At 39.5% G+C, this 21076-nt stretch overlaps 1 protein-coding gene across 10 annotated transcripts in view; it reads left to right on the top strand.

Annotated features, from left to right (window-relative positions):
• LOC138707878 (rho GTPase-activating protein 45-like) overlaps positions 1 to 21076 on the top strand; it is a 200512-nt gene that overhangs the window by 105645 nt on the left and 73791 nt on the right. For 9 of the 10 annotated variants that reach the window (XM_069837891.1, XM_069837889.1, XM_069837890.1 and 6 more), the window contains 2 exons: positions 13284 to 13356; positions 18776 to 19042. In XM_069837891.1, the coding sequence (XP_069693992.1) occupies positions 13284 to 13356; positions 18776 to 19042 (340 nt within the window). Of the gene's footprint in view, positions 1 to 12310; positions 12343 to 13283; positions 13357 to 18775; positions 19043 to 21076 lie in introns of those variants that run through there. The other variant, XM_069837898.1, reaches the window with a different exon arrangement.

The raw sequence follows: 21076 nt of genomic DNA, 5'->3' as shown, positions 1-21076 counted from the left end.
TCATATCACACTTTTTCTGTTATATTTTCTATATGATCAATTTGCAAATCTGCAGGATTATTTCACTTCCACTTTCACCATATATATTTGAATTCCTATGTAAAATCAAGTCCCATGCTGTGGTCTAAGGCATCCTGCCTAGGACTCACACTACAGAATGCCCTGGTTTGAGTCCTCATGAAATTTGGGCCAGTATATGGGACTGATGCCCACCCAGTATCATGATGCACTTGGGGAGCCACAATAGGTAGTGAAATCCATTACGAAAACCAGCTATAATGGCTGAGGAGATCATCGTGCTAACCACATGATACCTCAAATCTGGTTGGATGATCGTCCACCTCTGCTTCGGCATGTGGACGTGAGATCAGCAGCCAGCTGTTCGGTCTGGACCCTTAAAGACTGTAGCATCGCGGATTTTTATGTAAAATATAGCCATATTCGTTACAGAAATGGAACAAAGATGTAATTTATTTTCCTCCAAAAATTGTTTAATACATGAACACATGTATGATGAAAGCATCTGCAGAAAGAGAAATAGTGCTTTAAAATAACTACAGGAATTTGTTTTCAAAACTAATATAACTCCAGTTATAAGCGAAATAGGGCAGTGTCAAAGCATAAGTTAAAAATCATCCATCACCACAAATACCTACAAATGGAACTTCGGTTGTCTTCTGTTTTGGATGATTAGTTACCTACATTCCATAGTATCAATATTTGCTTTGAAAGTAAGTATCTTTTAAACGCATTGATTCATAAGTCATCAGCTTACTAGCACAAACGCCTCGTAATTGCCGGCATTTTCTTCCCTGAACTAACAGTGTCGCAAAACTACATCCGTTTGAAACCTAGGTACTACACAGTAAAAAAACAACTTTAAATTATATCAGTGCTCACCCTTCTCAAGGAAGGTACCATACTGAAAATGTTGCCCATTTTGTGTGATGCATAATCTACATCTTTATAAAAATTATAATTTAATAATAATAATAATAATCAGGGAAAGGATTTATATGTAAATACATATTTACTTATAAAGCTAATATAATTTATATTTTGCATTATCTTTATGTTTCACAATGTGTAGGGTTGAAAAATCCTACTTTTATTTTCCATATTTTTCCATATTTTAGAGTTTAGTACATATTTTCGTTAATTTCCATATATTTTCCATATTTCATATAAAACAGTCCATATTATATTAGGTTTAACAATAAAACAAAACAAAATTCCATTAACTTTTAAAAATACATTTCAACAATAGAGATTTAAACACATGTTCAGTAATCCCTTTAACATCAGAGTTATTTGAAAATTAGCAGTCCTATCAACAATGGGAAAGTAAGTTACAAAACTGTATTAATTTAATTTAAAATTTTTAACAGACTTCAGTTGTGCAGCTCAACAGTTAAATGCCAGTCAGAGTACACATAGGTTCAGTTTTGTAAATCATACTATAAAGACGGTAAATATGCCAAAAGTACGTCATTCAGTCAATTTAAAATCAAAACTAACAAGTTACATTTCAGAATTTAAAGAAGATGGTTTATCAACTGACAATAAAATATTATTTTGTAATTTGTGTCAGTGTGCAGTATCATCTACACAAAAGTTCCTGGTGCAACAACACATTACAACTAGTAAACATCAGGCCAACAAACAACTAAATTCCAAGCAGAGACAATTGTTTTTAACACAACCAACAACATCGAATGTAAGATCTGAGTTTAACATCGACCTGTGCCGTTCTCTCATCTCTGCTGATATTCCTCTCTACAAACTAAAGAATAAGGTCTTCAGGGAATTCCTTGAAAAATATACTCAACATACAATCCCGGATGAGTCAACACTTAGGAAGACGTATGCTCCATCCATCTACGATGAGACAATACAGAAGATAAGAGATGAAATTAAAGATAGTTCAATTTGGGTTTCCATTGATGAGACTCCCGACAAAGAAGGTAGACTTGTTGGTAATGTAGTTATCGGTTTGTTAAGTGAACAATATTCTGAACGAATTCTTTTACATTGTGATGTTCTAGAAAAGTGCAATAACAAAACTATAGTTAAACTGTTCAACGAAGCTATGGGTATCCTGTGGCCAAAGGGTATTATGTACGATAATGTGTTATTCTTTATTAGCGATGCTACCCCTTATATGGTCAAAGCTGGACAAGCATTATCTGTTGTATATCCTAAATTGACTCATTTTACTTGTGTGGCGCATGCATTTCATCGTGTGGCAGAAGTGGTCAGAGACAATTTCCCTAAAGTAGATTTGTTGATTTCATCAGGAAAAAAGTATTTCTCAAAGCTCCCAGTAGAGTTAACGTGTTGAAAGAAATGTACCCTGAAATTCCATTGCCACCAAAGCCAATTTTAACTAGATGGGGTACATGGCTAGAAGCAGTTGAATATTATGCCGAACATATAGACTCTATTAACAATGTTCTCCTTGCATTGGACTCTGAAGATGCAGTCTCAATTGATACTGCGAAAACAGTTACCTGTGACATAAGTGTGAAGAATGACTTAGCTCACATTCAGCATACATTTTCATGCATCATAAAAACGCTCAAAAGTCTCCAAAATAGGCACCTTTCACTATCTGAAAGTTTTGAAATTATAAATAGTACTGTGGAACAACTGAATCGTGGTAGAGGTAAAGTTGCAGATGCAGTAAGAGCTAAGGTGGACACTGTACTTTCAAAAAACCCTGGATATGAAGAACTACAAAAGGTTGTTGCTGTGATGAGTGGTGAATCAACAGTGAAGATTAACTTGGACTTATCCCCAGCAGACATTGTGAAATTGAATTATGTACCAGTTACTTCTTGTGACGTCGAACGCTCTTTTAGTCAGTATAAATCTATCCTCAGAGACAATAGAAGAAGATTCACTTTTCAGCACTTGAAAGAAATGTTTGTAACCTATTGTTATGGTAACAGACAATAAAAATTGTGTTTTGTTGAAACTACATTGGAAGATAAGGTACGTCCATTATATTTTTTGTTTAGTTTGATTAAAATGTACCAATATTTAACGTACATAGTCATTTTTTTATAATTTTAAGTCCATATTTAATTCCATATTTTGGTAAAAATCCATATTTAATTCCATATTTTGGTAAAAATAACTACATATATATTTACATATTTCATATATTTTTAGTCCATATAAATCCGTTCCCTGATAATAATAATAATAATAATAATAATAGTAGTAGTAATAATAGTTTCATTTTCCCTGTCAGAGTTAAGACCATCAGGCCTTCTCTTCCACTCAACCAGATCAAACACATACAGGAAAATACATATACAAGTATTCATCATCATTGTTGTCATCGTTGTTGGCTTAACAGCCCAAATCGGGCCACAGCCTCCCTCAAAACTGATTTCCAGGCATCCCTATCTCTGGCAACCTGACACCAATTCCTGCATATACAAGTATTAACATAAAAAAAGATTGAATGCATATCAATACAATCACAAAACTAAAGGAAGAGTATAAATTATATAATCAGTAAGGGTTACTTTGAAATAATGACAACAATTACCTAGAAATTAGTGTTAATGGAAGCAACAAAGTAATAACTACATAAAAATATATAATAATAATAATAATAATAATAATAATAATAATAATAATAATATTCTAGCTGCAAAAAAAAAAAAAAAAACAAATTCTATGCATTTAAAATATTCCTAAACAACCTAATTATAAATAACTGAGGACTAAGAGTACCCCTGATGTCCAGCGGCAGCAAATTCCAGGAGCAGGCCGTGGCTATTGAGAAAGAACTTGAGTACAGATATGGCTGATGATGTGGCATTGATAGCAATAGATTGTGCTGTGAAGTATATTACAATTATGATGTGAAGTTACATTAGAAGAATAAACCGAGAGTCAAGGTAGTTAGTTGGCTGTGGAATCGTGTATAATTCGTTATAGTAGGAAAAGAGAATATACTGTAACGTTTATTCAATAATAATGTGTGACTTTTATTTCTAACTTGAATCTCACACCCATCAACAATGGGTATTCCACTCAACACAGCAACACGGTAGCCATTATTCACTCCATCAAATGACAATGACAATTCACATGTATTATTGAGTAGAACAACAATGTACTCCTAATTTCAACTAATGTTCACAAAGCACTATGTACAAAACAAAACTCTCAGTTCACAATTCGTTTGCCTTGGTTAGTTCTTCTAGCTCACTCACTCAAGTTCACGATACAACGAACCCCAAGCCTTCCAGATAAAGTTCACTGCACTTCGTACCTCAGGACTTTCGAAAACGCCGCACTTGCCTGGACGCTACCACAGTTGCGGATCTACTCAAGTTCACCTCGCTCCAAGGCTTGAAGACTAGCTAGCTCTCTAACTAACTAACTGACTTACTCACTCGCCCCTTTTATTTATTAAATCACACCTTCTCGAATCTTCGGTTCGCGTGGTTTTGCGAAACTTCCAGAGGGATACATTTCGAGATGTTCCCCCTTGCTCCCTCTGCTCCGCATCACTCCGCACCTTCCCTCGCACTAGATGCATGCGCAACTTCCCCGACACGACCAGGTCTTCCAACATGGCGCCACATTGCTCCCTCCTTAGGGCTGTACGTCCCGGACAGTCTCCTGGTAAGCCGCTAATCAGTCCAGATGCACCACCATCATCTTCCCTCGGGGTTTGTCACTGGATAAGATATACTGCATTGTTGATCCGGGTTACCACGCAGTAGGCTCCATCTCAGACAGGCTGCAGCTTCGGTGATTTTCCTTTGGTCGTGGTTGGTCGATACAGCCACACCAGGTCGCCCTTTTGGAATCCTGCAGAGTTGGCTAATCTGTCGTAACGCACTTTCATCCTGTCGCTGGCCATCTTGAGGTGCTCTCTAGCCAGTTGATGGATTTCAACTTCTCAGTGAGTTCTGCCACGTAGTCGGTCACTGGCTGGTTTGTGCTGGGTGGCGTGCCAAACAGCAGGTCACAGGGCAGGCGCAGCTCTCTTCCGAAGACCATTGTTTGCCAGTGTCATTCCTGTTATATCATGGACCGAAGCTCTGTAAGCCAAGAGGAACAGTGGGACTCTACCATCCCAGTCTCGCTGATGGATGGACACTACCTTCCGCAAATGTTCTTCCACGGTTTTGATGTAGCATTCCACCATGCCATCAGACTGTGGGTGTAGGGGACTGGTCCTGGTTTTATGCACCCCAAGACGCTCAAAAAATTCTCTCATCAGGTTGGATTCGAAGTTGCGCCCCTGATCACTATGCAGTTCCCAGGGCACACCAATCGGTAGATGAAGTTGTCAAGTGGTGTGTCTGCCACCGTCGAAGCCTCTTGGTTGGGAATCGCGTACACCTCAGCCATTTTCTGAAATAATCCATGGCGACTAGCAAGTAGCGGTTTCCTCGATCTATGACAGGAATGATCCAGCAATGTCGATGGCGATTCTCTCAAAAGGAGCTCCCACGTTGTACTGCTGCATGGCTCCCCTCCTGCGTGTCTTTGGTCCGCGACTGGCTGCACATGTGTCGCACATTCGGCACCATTGTTCCGTGTCGGTTCTCTGATGCAGTCAGTAGAACCTCTGCCTTAACTTGTTCAGCGTCTTGTTGGCTCCCAGGTGGCCTCCAGTCACGCCAGCATGCGTCTCCTCCAGCACTTCCTTCACCTTGCTCCTGGGCAGGGCAAGTTGTTCTATTCGGATCCTACCATCAGCCGACTCCCAAATCCTCTTCGGGATACCATTCTTGACTGTCAAAGGATTCCCATTGGGCCCAGTAGCTCTTGTTAGTGGTGCTATGGTTGGCGATATCGGCCCACACTGGTCTCTGACCGAACTCCACATCACGCAGTAGCTGTCCAATGTTTGGGTCCTCCAAATACTCCCTCCTTATGGCGGAGTTATCCCATCCTGGGCTCGGCTGGGCGGCGATTGCTCGGACTGCGTGGGCGCCATCTCGCTCTTCTACTTTCAGGCAGTGTTTGCAGCCATCCGGGCGTCGTGATAGGGCATCAGCGTAAGAATGTTTCTTCCCTTGGCGGTGTTCGGAGGTGAAGTTGTATTCCTGCAGGCGTTGAACCCAACGGGCGGACTGCCCCTCCAGATTCTTGAAACCCAATAGCCAGGTGAGTGCAGAATAGTCTGTCCTCAGATGGAATTCCTGGCCATACAAATATTTGTGGAAATGCTTCAGGGCTTCCACAATGGTAAGAAGTTCTCTACGGGTCACGCAGTAGTTTCTTTCAGTCTTGGAGAGTGTTCGGCTGAAGTAGGCCCGTCCTGTTCCTGAGAGAGTACTCCGCCGATGCCTACGTTGTTAGCGTCCGTGTTGAGCGTGAACTTCCTTCCAGGGATGGGGTATCCGAGTACAGGAGCAGTGCAGAGCGCCTCTTTCAGCGTTTGGAAAGATAACTCCGCCTCATCCGTCCATTGGAATTGTTCTCCTCGGTTAGCTGGGTTAAAGGCTTGGCGATGTTGGCGTACCCAGCTACGAACCTTCTGCAATAAGTGCAGAGGCCGAGAAAGTGGCGCAACTCCTGCTTGTCCCTCGGTCTCGGCCATCCCCTGACGGCTTGCAACTTCTCCGAGTCCGTGGCCACTCTGTTGGTCCCTACTACGTGCCACAGGTAGCTGACCTTCTGGAACAGATGGCATTTCTTCGAGATCAACTTCAGCCTGGCTTGTCGCAGTCTCTCGAACACTTTCTTCGGGTTCGACAGCTGTTCGCCGAAAGTCTTGCCGACCACGATGACGTCATCAAGGTACACCAAACAGGTGTCTTATGTCAGGCCTCTCATTACGGACTCCATTAGTCTGGAATGTTGCCGGTGCGTTGCAGAGACCGAATGACATGACGGTGAACTGCCATAGTCAGTGACCTGTAGAGAATGCCGTTTTCTCCTTGTCCTCAGGATGTAACGCCACCTGCCAGTACCCTGTCTTGAGATCCAACGTTGGGAACCACACTGCTCCTGCCAGGGTGTCCAAGGTGTCGTCAATTCGTGGAAGGAGAAAGCAGTCCTTCTTGGTGACGTCATTCAATCTTCTGTAGTCCACGCAGAAACGCAGGTCCTCATTCTTCTTCTTCACCAGCACCACGGGTGATGACCAAGGGCTGTCGGATTCCTCGATGACCCCTCTTGCTTTCATGCCCTCCAGTTGTCAATCTCCCTCTGTTTAGCTAGAGGAACACATCGAGGAGGTTGTCTGATTGGGCGAGCATTTCCGGTGTTGATCCGTTGCTGAACTTTTTTCGTTCTCCCGTAGTCATTTTCAGACAGACTGAACACGTCCTAAAATTCTGTCAATAAATCGTGGACTTGTCTTCTTCCTCCTGTGCTTAAATTGTCCGCCAATTCTCGAGCCAGCTCTTTCAGTGATGGGTCTAGATCTGGACGTGGTCGGTGATGCTCCTCGTTATCTCCCAGAGACGTCACAGACACTACCGGCTCGACGCTATCTAATACAGTTCCACTAGGCACCTCCTTGTCCCGATTGGTGACATTCAGAACCCTCACTGGTACCATCTTCTGGTTTGGGAATAAGGATCTGGCCATATAAACCCCATCTATCGGAGTTATTAGCGAATCGAGCAGGTTTCTCTTAGGCTGTCCATCCAGTCGTGCCGTCACCACCATCTCGCAGAGTGCTGGGATTATCACTTGATTCTCCAAGGTGAGTCTGCTGGCCATGGGTTGGTCTTCGACGGCCCTCAGGAACACTTCATCCTGACCAAAACGGAGGATACGGCGCCGGACGTCCACCGTCGTATCGAAGATCTTCATGGCGTCGAGTCCCAGGATAACGTCTTCAGTGATGTTGGCGACGAACACCCACATCTCCAGTCTCCTCTTTCCCAAGGTCAGATCCAGGAAAATCTCTTTTTGGATGGGCAAGCTCTCGCCTGAAGCAGCACGTAGCTCATATCGGCGCAGCGGGGTCCTCCCAGGTAGGCCATGCACGACTTCTGGTCTGGCGATAGTGAGCGACGCCCCAGTATCTACCAATACTCTGCATGGACGGCCTCTTATCCATCCGTCAGCAATCAGCCCATCGTCGCAACTTTTGTTAACCGTCTTCAAGATCAGCCGAGGGGATTGTGATGACGGCGCCGACGTGCCTCTCCTCGCATTGGCCCCTTATAGTTTTCCTGTTGGTGACCAGATCGGTCACAGTCCCTCCTTAAGTGTGCAGGTTCGCCGCAGGAGCAGCAGGTAGACACTCCTCATCTCCATCGCTCGGGTGACTTCGTTTGGCCTTTCTGGACGTCGGCCGCCGCGACGCTCCTAATCCGGTGCGATGCCGAGACGTTCGCCGTCAACTTGGCCGCCTCCATTCTGAGGACCGCCGCCAGAGCGTTGTTAATGTTGAGATGCTCAGCCAAGGGTAGCAGTTGTCTGATCTCGGGGTCTCGAACTCCGATGCCGAAGGTGTAGGCCGCCTCTGCAGCGGCGAATCTAGGAGGTAGGCCTCTGAGGGTCGTATGGACCAGTTGTTCTACCTCCATTGCAAATTCCTGTAAGGACTCGCCTGACTGTTGGATCCTCGTTTTCAGTTGGGTCCTAAATGCTGCCGCAAATTGATGGTCACCATAACGTCCCTCCAAGGCCTCCATTATCTCTGCGGCTGTTCCATCTTCTGGAACGCTGTGAAGTATTTCCGACGCCTGTCCCTGAAGCGCGGTCAGCAGCTGGGTAGTCTCCGCTGGCGTCCACCCATTATGTACCGCGGTAGCCTCGAACTGGCGAGGGAAAATCGCTTAAGACATCGTACTGTCGAACTTCGGCGTCTTGATGTTCGAATGTCTGGCTGAAGGCAATGGTTCCACAGGGCCACTATATGGGGTTCTTAATTCTGTTGCCATTTCTTTCATGGCCCCTCGAACCTCTTCGGCAACTATCTGTTTCTGTTCTCTAGCCTGGCGATCCACTAATGCGAGTATGTGCTTGTTTTCTTCAGCATGATGATACATTAGCGCGAGTATGTGCTTGTTTTCCTCAGCATTTTTATCCAGCATCTCACTCGTCTCCTCTTGACGACGCTGGAGAGCGCGAATTTTGCCGTCGATATGGTTTATGTCCTGTCTTAGTTCCACCACTCTTTCGTTTATAGTTGCAAAATTCTCGTTCAGTTTCTCAAAATCGGCTTTAAATTCATCTTTCACGATAGCAACACTTCCATCCACGTGCGTCGAAACGCTACCAATTTGTGTAGTCACGTCATTAATGTTTTTGTTCATGTCGTCTTTCACTTCATTAATATCGTGTTTCATCTTTGCCTTTACTTCACTTACGTCTTTTTTCACCTGAATAATGTGCTTGTTCATTTCACTAATATCGTATTTGATGTATGCCTCTACTTCACTTATGTCATTTTTCACCTCACTAATGTCCTTGTTCATGTCAATTCTCATGTCTGCTTTCATTTCCGCTATGGCTTGCAGGGTCTGCTGTAGGTTCTCCATTATGTCCACAATGTCGCACTTCTGACACCAAATGTAACTTTGATTCAATAATAATGTGTGACTTTTATTTCTAACTTGAATCTCACACCCGTCAACAATGGGTATTCCACTCAACACAGCAACACAGTAGTCGTTATTGCACTCCACCGAACGACAATGACAATTCACATGTATTATTGAGAAGAACAACAATGTACTTATAATTTCAACTAATGTTCACAAAGCACTATGTATAAAACAAAACTGTCAGTTCTCAGTTCGTTCGCCTTGGCTAGTTCTTCTAGCTCACTCACTCAAGTTCACGGTACATCGAACCCCAAGCCTTCCAGAAAAAGTTCACTGCACTTCGAACCCAAGACTTCCGGATACGCCGCACTCGCCTGGACGCTACCACAGTTGCTGACCTACTCATGTTCACTGCCCGTCGAACTCAGGTTCACCTCACTCCAAGACTTGAAGCCTAGCTAGCTCTCTCACAGCTGACGGCCCGTTACACACTTGAAGAGTTCTCGCCAGCGAGAAATGTGTTGCGAGAAAGAGGCGAAGAGCCTTCCTCCACACACTTAGCGAGTTCTCGTTATCACAGATCAGACCTTGCTATGATCATCTATGCACTGCCTTCATGCAGGAAGCATTTTTCTTGTTATAGTAATCACTCGTTGGGGGAAATAATATAGGTTATGTATTTATGTATATTGTCGTACTGAAATATATAACCTCTAAGTATATTGTCGTACTTTACAAATTACGTACGAACGCTATGTTGAATCTGAGTATCCAGATGATGAGGAAATGGAGTTACATGAACATATTTTGTTAATGAAAAGAAAAGGTAGGCCTAAAATTAAAGCCAGAAATATCTGAAAATCACATTGTATCTTACGAAAATATGTGCGAGTTTTGGACACTGGTTTCGATTTGAATGGTGATACGTTTAGGCGTTATTTCAGGTTGAGTGGACCAAAGTTTTTTGCCATTCATGATATGATAGAGGATTCTTTGCTATATTCTCATTAAAATTATGTAAACTGTTAAGACATATACTGTAGATATATTATTTCTAATGTTGAATTAATACTATCAAATCTCATCAAAATAAAATATAACCCTATTTATTTTCAGATAATCTGATAGATATTTGTCTCCAGATTTCTTCTTTAAGTTTCGTGTTTTTATAGTTTTCATCCCGTGTATAATATAAATAGGCCTACGGGTGACATCGTACAAGTTCGATAAGTTTCTGACTGCAATTATGAGCCATCTTTCCTCATTTTCAAATAAAAACAATACAATTCATCGCCACCTGTGATATCATTTTCTACATTCAATCGTCATAAAGAGTATAAATGTCAAACATCTTTGATAAATGCAACCCTTGGCCATAAGCTTGAAACGGTGGAACCAAAGAGGTGTACTAGCATGGCCGTCAAATTACCCATAGTTCACATCTTTTTCCGGTGTGTTTATCAGCTGTTTTGTTCATATTATTACGATTACAAATTGTTACATGTTGTGAATATTTCAAAAGTGTAGTCAAATTCAGCAAGTGTTTTTTTTTTTTTTTTAAGTAGGCTAATATTCTGCACGGCTCAACTGTAGAATATGTCCGTTGATATGTCCCCTTATGCTTTAACATGTGAAGGAGTGCCAACATCCTTCTTGATAAAAGAAAGAATGTGGAAATGAAATGTTCAGTCCATGTCACAACCGTAACATTGTTAATATACAATGAAATTTACATTGAAACAATAATCTGCTAATACTCCTGTTACCTCCACATCCATTCTAAACCGTTTACGTATGACCGAAAGCGATAGTAGCAATTTAATATTTGGCGATTGATGGTATTTCGCGGAGGATTATGGGGCATAGAAGGTGTAGTTTGTCGTCATATCCGTCACACCGATATATTTGCATATTTGCTTGGAATGCTCCCTCCTTTTTATCCTCTCAGGATAAATGTGTCAAGAAAATTCGCTGAGCTACCGGTACCGATTCCAGCGAGAAACTCGCGCGAGGTTTTTGCCTCGAACGAGAATCTCTTCCAGTATGTGGACGTCCATTTGAATATTTGAATCCATGTTATCAATCTTTGAATTTTCGCGCAACACATTTCTCGCTAGCGAAAACTCTTCAAGTGTGTTACGGGCCTTACTCACTCTCCCCTTTTATTTATTAAATCACACGTTCTCAAATCTCCGGTTCGCGTGGCTTTGCGAAACTTCCAGAGGATTAGTTTCGAGATGTTCCCTGCTCCCTCTGCTCCGCGTCACCCCGCACCATCCTTCTCATTAGATGCATGCGCAACTTCCCCGACGCGAGAGCAGGTCTTCCAACATGGCGCCACAATACTAAACATCTATCTTGCAAGTGAAGCCATGACGCCATGAGAGTCGTAGAAAATATTTCGATGTATGATGATGTTGGCGGATATCATTTACTTGCGTCAGTTACTCCGCACCAATGCTTGTCTTCTATCACCACATGACGTGTTTGTTTCTTTTTACTATCACTCACAGAATCTGTTTCGCGAAACACATTCACTAAATCTAATATTGTTTTTCGTGATGGAATTGTACTGTTTGAAAATTCTCGTCTAAATGTTTGTCTTGTTCTACACACAATTTCTTGCACTTTATAAGTGTATATACGATGACGCAGTAAATATTTAACCATTGCACAGCACAACACACTACCTACTGCATTACCATGAATGAAGTCTGACTCACGACAAATCTCCCACAGTTCCAGACAGCTTGCAACTGCGCTGTAACTTAACACAAAGGAATGTAGGGAAATACCAGTGAGATGTGATGAGTTCATAGGAGGAGATGCTGGCGATTGCAAGGGAGTTACACTGGTAAGCAGTGGACTTGTGAACCATTAGTTTTTTTAAGATTCTCACTGTATTTGGGAGGGAATTTCCATATACATATTTTCAAGTCGATGATTTCTTCAGAAATAACACAATCCTATTATACAAGACTAATAACTTTTGAGATCTTTGTCAATAATAAGTACGTACCGATTTTCGCAAACCAGAGGTAATCCAGAACCAAATACAAAATATTAAGTTTTATCAAGGGAATTTGAGAAAAATTAATTACATACTCCTATTTGAACCATACGATGTATGTATGTATGTATGTATGTATGAATGAGTGAGTGACTTTGCTTTATTTGGAAATTTCAATCCGAAAACGGATCTTCATTCTGTGCACAGAAAACAACTTAAGTTTTAAGTGATAGTTCAAGAAAATGAACAATATCATTCGCAACATGTCAAAGGAACTGAAATGTTGCATAATACGTAAAACTTACAATGAGAAAGTATGGCATCTTCGAGACACTAATTTTGTATAGACTTATCTACGTATTATAATATCAGTCATGCATGGCGTGCTGCAGCTAACATCTTTCAAAAAAGAAAGTTGCACTAACATTAATTTCCACATCTACAAACGTATGTACAAATTTTGTTCCACATTACTAACTCAATGGAAAACAACATTGGCTTTTGTTAGATCCACTCAGTTCTTTTAATGATTAATAACCTACTAAGGTTAGCAAGGTCATAAATGATTGCAGTTACAGTAATTAAAATAGTGTTTTTTTTCTTACATTATCTAGAACAAAAATTTACACATTTCCAAAAACAATTATATATAAATCAGTACCAGTATATGAATAACTTCGAAATATTTATGGCTCGTCTTTAGAGTAACCACCTGGAATATGCCTGCTTGGTATTTCTATTTGTATCTTCGGGTCGAAATTTGAATTCTTTTCCTTCTTTGACAGAGTCTCAGAATATCTGATGGGAGATCTTGACACCAACATCTCTCTCTCCAGCTCCATGTCCAGCAAGACGAAGGTAAAGAACTCTATTTCATGCTTTCAACTTTAGCTAAATTGTAGAAGTCAGTAGCCCACATTTTTGTAAATAACTGTAAGTTATATATGTTACATACAATGTATTTACATATTAGTTTTGTTATTTATTTTCCTGTGTAAAAGTGAACTTCGTAGTATGAGAGAACAAAAGTTGCTATAGCACCATTGCTAATACCTGTCAAGCTTATGAAGAGCAGTTTCTATTACAAGCAAGGACTTGTAATGAACAAACACACATGTTGTTGTACATGTCATAAGTTATTGTGTTTGTCTTTTGTCATTAAGTGTAAAATGATCCAGTTTAGTTATATTATTACATAAAAATAATTGACGTGAAATTCATATTTATTAACATTTAGGTGTGAAGTTCAAAGAAAATTCCAGGGAAGATTCTCTGGTTTTAATGTGACAAGTTATAGAACGATCCATGTGCTGAAAAATTCGGGACACAGTGGTGTTTAAGATAAGCATGAACAATTACATACAGTTCTCACTAATGTAAGGAAAACTTTGACACATTCCATATTGCCTGGAAAATTACCCCCCAGAATATTTTGCAGGAAACGGTTGTCCCTTGTGTTTCTGTACAGATTTTTACATAATATATACCGGTACCAGTATTGAACTTACAAGTGTGTGATATTGTGTGTTGCAGGAATTATGATATGATGATTCTGTATCCAAACTTTTATTTTGTGTGTGGGTTTCAAACAAAAACATATAAAAGAATATTGTCTACGACAGTGATAGCACCAGGATTTCACAGTTGGGAGTGTGAATGGGGTGCTAGGACACTATAAATAGTGAAAGGTGCTATAAGTAATATCTAAAACGAAAATGCACCTGAATATTTTATGTTCTCGAATCGACAAACAAAACAAAACAGCATCTTTCACTACACCTACATATAACCAAATTCAATTTAAATAACACTCTTTAACAAAGCATAAAATAAATAAACTTTGAAGGAATCTCCCTTAATTTTAAAATACATTAAAATTATCATCAGTCTATACATGACTAAATGCTATAATAGTAAGATTACATTATAGGTTATTTGGAAGGAGTGCTGATGGGGTGCAGGGATTCTAAGTGCTCTCATTTTACGAGGAAACTAGATTACAGTGGAATCCCGGTGTACACTTTCCTGCATGTCGTGTTTGCACCGGCAGGGAGTGTGTTCTGTTACTACGGGCAAATCAAGACATTTAGCAACAACAGAACTGATTTGTAGAACTGGTTTCTCATGCTGCGGTCAGGAGAGCAGGAAGTTGGCTGGCGGAGGAATGATGTGAAGTTTCCTCGTAAAATGAGAACACTGTACAAGGGGTACACAACCCCTCCCCCTACTCCTCTGGGCCGCCCCTGGTGTACAAAAAATCTAATCTTGTCTTCAAATGTCACTCCAAGATGCGAAAGTTAAAACATGAATGGTGGGAAGATAATAGGTCCAATCTTTTTTAAAGAAGCTGTAATGCCATACGTTACGTGTAGATAATTTTACACTAATATCTTGGTGAGTTATTTGAGAGAGAGAGAGGAGAGAGAGAGAGAGAGATTTTTTTCCTGTTATAACAATTTCCTTATGCGGCAGAAACGTGGTCAATCTACAAAAATGATGAAAAAAGACTGGAGATTTTCGAAAGAAAGATTCTGCGAAGGATCTATGGCCCAACATTTGAGGAAGGTCTCTGGAGGAGGAGATGCAACTATGAATTATATAGACTTCTAGGAGAGCCAAATATAATCAATACAGTTAAAACTAGCAGATTGAGGTGGGCAGGACATGTAATACGCATGGACCCAAGTGAACCTTGCAAAAAAATTGTAATAACAAATCCGGGAGGTCAGAGAAGACGAGGTCAACCGCACTTGCGATGGATTGATGGAGTGGAAGAGGATGCCAGAAAGTTGGGGTGCAAGAATTGGAAGGCTGCTACACAAGATAGAGACGGATGGCGACAATTACTAAGGGAGGCCCAGGCCCACCAAGGGCTGTAGCGCCAATGATGATGATGATGATGATGATAACAATTTCCTACCACAGAATATACAGCCAGTGTTTCTATGGAAGCATTAAATTTAGGATGTGTTGAACAATAGAATTATTAGTAATAATGTGTGGTCCTCTCTAGCTCAGAACCTAACCTGCTGTGAATTTTAAAACTAGGAAACTTAAGAAGATAGAATTTACAAACAAATTCACATATCCCAACATCACCTCCATTTCTTGAAGTTAACTTCAGTGATTAATATATTGTTAAAAAGAAACTCTAAAATTATTAAAAAAACTAGAGTAGAGAGATTCAATTTTTGCTTGCTCTATTTGAGTAAATCACTTTTAAATTCTTATATTTAATCATTTTTTACATCAGCAGTAGTTGATTTATTGATACTAAGTTGTCTTTGTAATTGCTGTGTAGCAGCACATCTACCAATAGAAAGTTTTATTCTCTCTGTAGGCCTACATAAAAAAATTCAAATTTCAAGGCAGTCTTACAAACTGATCATAATTCTTGTTATCTTAAAATGCCGATGCCGAGTTGTATATTATTATGGTTAATTACTTAAAGGAACATTTTTATGTCTCAGAATGCAACAGTATTTTGGTCTATTTTTATGTCTATTCTGCATATCTTGGCATCAAGAGCATCTACAGACCTATGCGACCATTTGTTTGGTTTGTAATAATGAGTTCTGTAATATTAGTGATAGTAGATACGTATTATACACTTCGAGTGAACCATAGTGAAAAAGTTGTTGTAAGCTGAAACTAAGTATGGTTTATTGCTTCATATGAAGAGAAAATGTATTGCATGACTTTCATTATTTATTTTATTATAGATCCATGCTCTTCATTTGTAAACTAAATAAAAATAAGTTATAACTAGCACAACTTTGGTTTCATTCTCAAAATTAGATGACTTGTTCTACGAGGGCTATTCATAAAGTAACTTCCGTTTATTTTTTACAAACCTGTGAATGACGTTACAGAATTGGGTTACAATACGTTTGAAAGTATACACACTAGTTTATTTTTCCACATAGTTTCCAGTCACATTGAGACACTTATCGTAGCGTTGACGAGCTTGAAATTCCGCAATCGTAGAATTCGGCCGCCTGAGACTGAAGCCAACCTACGACGCTGGTTTTCAACTTTTCGTCATCGTCAAAGCTCTTCGAGCCAAGCCACGTCTTCATGTGCATGAAGAGATGGTAATCGTTAGGCTCCAAATCTGGGCTATAGGGAGGATGATCCAATACTTCCCAGTTGAACTCTTGCAGTTTGGTCGCAGTATGACGCACTGTATGCGGCTGGGCATTGTCTTGCAGGAAATCACCCCAGAGCTGAACATGTCACGACTTTTGTTTTGAATGGCCCTTTTCAAGTTTGTTATTGTGTTACAGTAACGCTCAGCGTTAATTGTGGCATTCCTCTCCAAGAACTCCACTAGCAAAATTCCTTTTCAGTCCCAGAAGACAGTTGCCATGAGTTTCCTCATGGAAAGTGTTTGATGACACTTTGTGGGTTTTTTCGGGAAGTGAGTATGGCCTCACTGTATTGATTGAAGCTTTGTTTCTGCATTCACATACTGCACCCAAGTCTCATCTCTTGTCACAACCTGATCGAGAAAAGCGTCACCTTCTCTTTCGTAACGCTCAAGAAAGGACAGTGCTGCTCCCATCCGCTGAGCCTTTTGTTCCACAGAAAGAAGTTTAGGCACCCATCTGGCAAAAAGTTTCCGATAGCCCAAATCTTTGGCAATCACGTTGTACAGAAGAGTATGACTAATCTGTGGAAAATCCTCACTAAGCTCCGACATGGTGAACCTGCGGTTTGCTCTAACCCTTTCGACAACCAAACGAATCAGATCTGCATTCACGATACTTGGTCGACCACTTCTTTCTTCATCATGGACATTGGTTCACCCAGTTTTGAACCTACAGCACCATTGTCTTCACTCATTACGTCTGGCCCATAAATTAAAAAAACTTGGCGATGGATTTCACTAGCTTTACAGTTTTTGGCCACAAGAAATCTTATTACAGAATGCACCTCACACCTGGTGGGACTTGCGATTGCAGCACACATTTTTACAGCACGTGGCTCAGAGAGGAACAAAGACACAACTTTGACTCTACCGCTGCTCGACGTGTACTGCTTCAAGGTACATTCACCGCAAGAGTGGCGCCACTGTCTCTGTTGTTGTACATGCTATTTGAAAACGGAAGTTTCTTTATGAATAGCCATTGTATTTGACAATGTATCCCTGATACAGCGCATAAGTTTTTTATTCAAACTTTTATCGAGGATGAAAATGGAGGGATATATATTAAGGAAAAAGGGGGCGGGAAATTCGTGGGTGCCTACAGGCTGCAGAACTGTAAATCAGCCACTGTGTATAGAAATGTTTTTTCACTTTTCAGTGAAACAGCTTATTCCCAGGTGTTATCATTGTTTTGTTTCTGACAAAATTTAATTTTATATCAAATTGTATAATAATATAATGCATTAATTTCCAACAACCCACTTCACATGCTTTCAACCTCTGCTCACAGCCTAACAGCAGTGCCTCTTCTATGTGCCTTTACGTGCATGTTTTGGATTACAAAAATTTTATTTTCCAAATGATTATCTTCGCCGATGGGAAACAAAATGTAGGAAAATTCCAAAGTTTAAGCTGCATATAAAGTCTTTCATTTGATGAATTACATATTACGGTATTACCAGAAAAACACTCTGGTTTTGTAGTAACAATTACCAATTTTGATCTCTTCAAATTATCCAATAAAATCGAAAGATATAAGTACATTATTATGATGTGTATCTTGGTTTGATATCGTAATTGAAGATTGAACCTATTTATGAATCTTTGCGCCATGTATTATTCTTGTGGAGGTAATTTAATATTGGTAGTGAAAATGTTGATGCTTGCACTACTCTGGAAAAAAAAAAATCTTTCTGAACAAGTATTTAGCTCCTCTAATGACTCAATATTTTCGTCTGAATGCTTACATTTTTATATCTTAATAATATGGGAACGTTTCTTGCTTCTGTTTGATTTAATGGACGTGGAAACAAATTATGTTCATTTAGTTTAATTAACAATCTCATCCAGATTAATTTATGATCAGGTTTCTGCATTGCATAGAAATAAACACTGCAATCTTGAAGGCTAATACACTGAAATCGTGATACAGATTTCCATACATTTTCTTATATACATACAAATTGACAGAAATAATTTCTTCATCAGTTCTTTATGAATAACGAACAAATTCTAAATAAATATTTTATATATTATGATGAGTGATATTAAAATTGTATATGAAAACAAAAAGAAAGAGTAGGTAGATCTTTTGTCTATTTGTGCTCACATTACCATCTTTATTTTCAGTCATGTGAGAATCTTGCATCAGATGCGGAGTATGGGGTTGGAGCAGCCGAAGATAAGAAACCAGATACCCTTTCACCTCAGCAAATTGATGGAGTATTGCTGTTATTGGAACAAGGTGTTGATTTTGCATTACAACATGCAAAAATGTGGTCGAAATATGCGAAAGATGTAATGATGTATGTGGAGAAACGAGCTCATATAGAGATGGAGTACACAAAGAACCTAAGCAAACTTGCAATGACTGTCCGACCACTCATCAATGAAGAGGTAGGCAATAAAGTCCGTGAGATTCCATTCATTGTCCGAGATAAGCATCTGGACCCTGTTGAATTATTTCAGATTATGAGGACCATCTCATGAATTTTGAAGATTTCTGGTGTGCTCTTGACAATGGAAGCGTAATATTACCTATGCAATGAAATCAGATAGCGGCACCAGTAATGTGTACTGTATGATGGTAACAATAAGAACAATATTAACAACAAAGATCTACCTGTTATTTTTGTGAGTTGTTCTTGTTATTGTCATCATTGTTGTCGCTGACATCATCACCATCATCATCATTGTGGTAATCATCATCAACATCATGTTTAATTTAAAATGAATAAAAAATTAGTTCCTTTCATTGTAAAATATTTGCTACAATAGGTAAAAACACATCCTAAAACACTAATAGTGAAAGTAAAAATAGATGTATGTATCCCTTTTACACACCAGAAAAGTGCATGGGGAGACTTAGAGCCCTATGCTTCTGTGGCCTCAACACTAGAGCTAAGTGTTGTAGTTGGCACCATGCTCTGATCAACCTCCCTCCAGAAAAGTCACAGTACTCAACTTGACAGATGAAAATAAAAATTCCTTTTGTAAAATTTAAGAAGAAAATTTATTCATATGTTGAAGTAACTTATTGGTTTGTATGCATATCATGGAACTTAGGGCAGTATTGTGCCCAATACCTTTCCACTCTTGTGTTTGTTACCTTATGATACCGACATTGCTGCAACCAATTACAGCATTCAGTCTCTCTGACAGCCCCAAAATTCATTCTGTAAATACCTGTACATTTAACTTAGTGCCGTGATTATCGGTTAATACATGTCAAAGTAATTGTTATATGTAATGTGTTAAAATCGTGATAATTACTTGTTTATAACTGTAAATTTGTCTCAATATTTCTGGTAGTGATACATCTCTGCAAAGCTTATGAAACCGCCATTACATATCGGACTTCCATGTGCCAGGGACTATGCTCTCGTGTCTCTTTATTCAATGGCTTATTCAATGTCTAGAAAAATCTGCACCAATGTCATACACTTTCATCTTATCACACAGATGAAAAACTTTGCAGACTAGTTGCAGATACTGAAAGTTGTAGGATTTTTGCATTATTATAAAGAAGCAACTACCACCAGGGCTTTCATTTGTATAATTGAAGCATTGGGCTGAATAATGGTCTATGTTACAATCTGATAATTGTGCAGGAGGAACAAGAATGTTACATCGTAATTCCTCTCATAAATTTACTATTGGAGAGCAATATAGACCGTTATTTCAACAGTATGTTTTGTACACTAAGCGAAGTATACGATTGTATGTTATTGAAAGTTTGTAACATTTTGAACTCCACAGAAATGCTACTGGGAAATACAGACAATAGACAGTTTTATACAATCAGAATATTATGAAGCATACAAAATCAAAAAGATTAAATTATGAACAAAATTATTATGACATTTATTTTTAAATGTTATATATTAATATGAATTAACACCATGTAATTTATTAAAGTTGCACTCAGTGTCATATTATGAATAAACATACAATATTGATCAAATAATAACACTATTATTAGAAAATAACTGCAGTATTGAGATGTAGGGACACCATTAAATTAATGAAAGTTGTAACAATAACGATGAATAAAGAAAATTAAATATTACAGTTGATAAATTGTTAGGGGATGGAATTTGAACCCCTGTCCGGACTATTCAGTATCGAACCCAACAGGTGGCTTGCCGGTATCTGTTAAGTATAAATTTTATTAATAATTACAATCATAGTTTTTAAATGCTGACTATAAGAGAGTAGGCCTAATACATTTTAAACAGCTCCATTCTAACATCAAGAGCAAGCTGTGAGCACATCTCCTTACAAGAATTTCCACAAATCTGTTTCTGATACGAAATACGTTGATAAAATTCTAAGATAAACTATAGTGGCAAAACACATCATAATAATAATCCGTGGCGCTACAGCCCGTGAAGAGCCTAGACCGACCAGCCGGCTGCTGGCCTCACGCCC

This window comes from Periplaneta americana, chromosome 10 (genome assembly GCF_040183065.1).
Source record: "Periplaneta americana isolate PAMFEO1 chromosome 10, P.americana_PAMFEO1_priV1, whole genome shotgun sequence".
Classification (NCBI taxonomy): Eukaryota; Metazoa; Arthropoda; class Insecta; order Blattodea; family Blattidae; genus Periplaneta; species Periplaneta americana.
The sequence above is the reverse complement of the archived record's forward strand: the minus strand, read 5'-3'. Positions and strand labels throughout refer to the sequence as shown.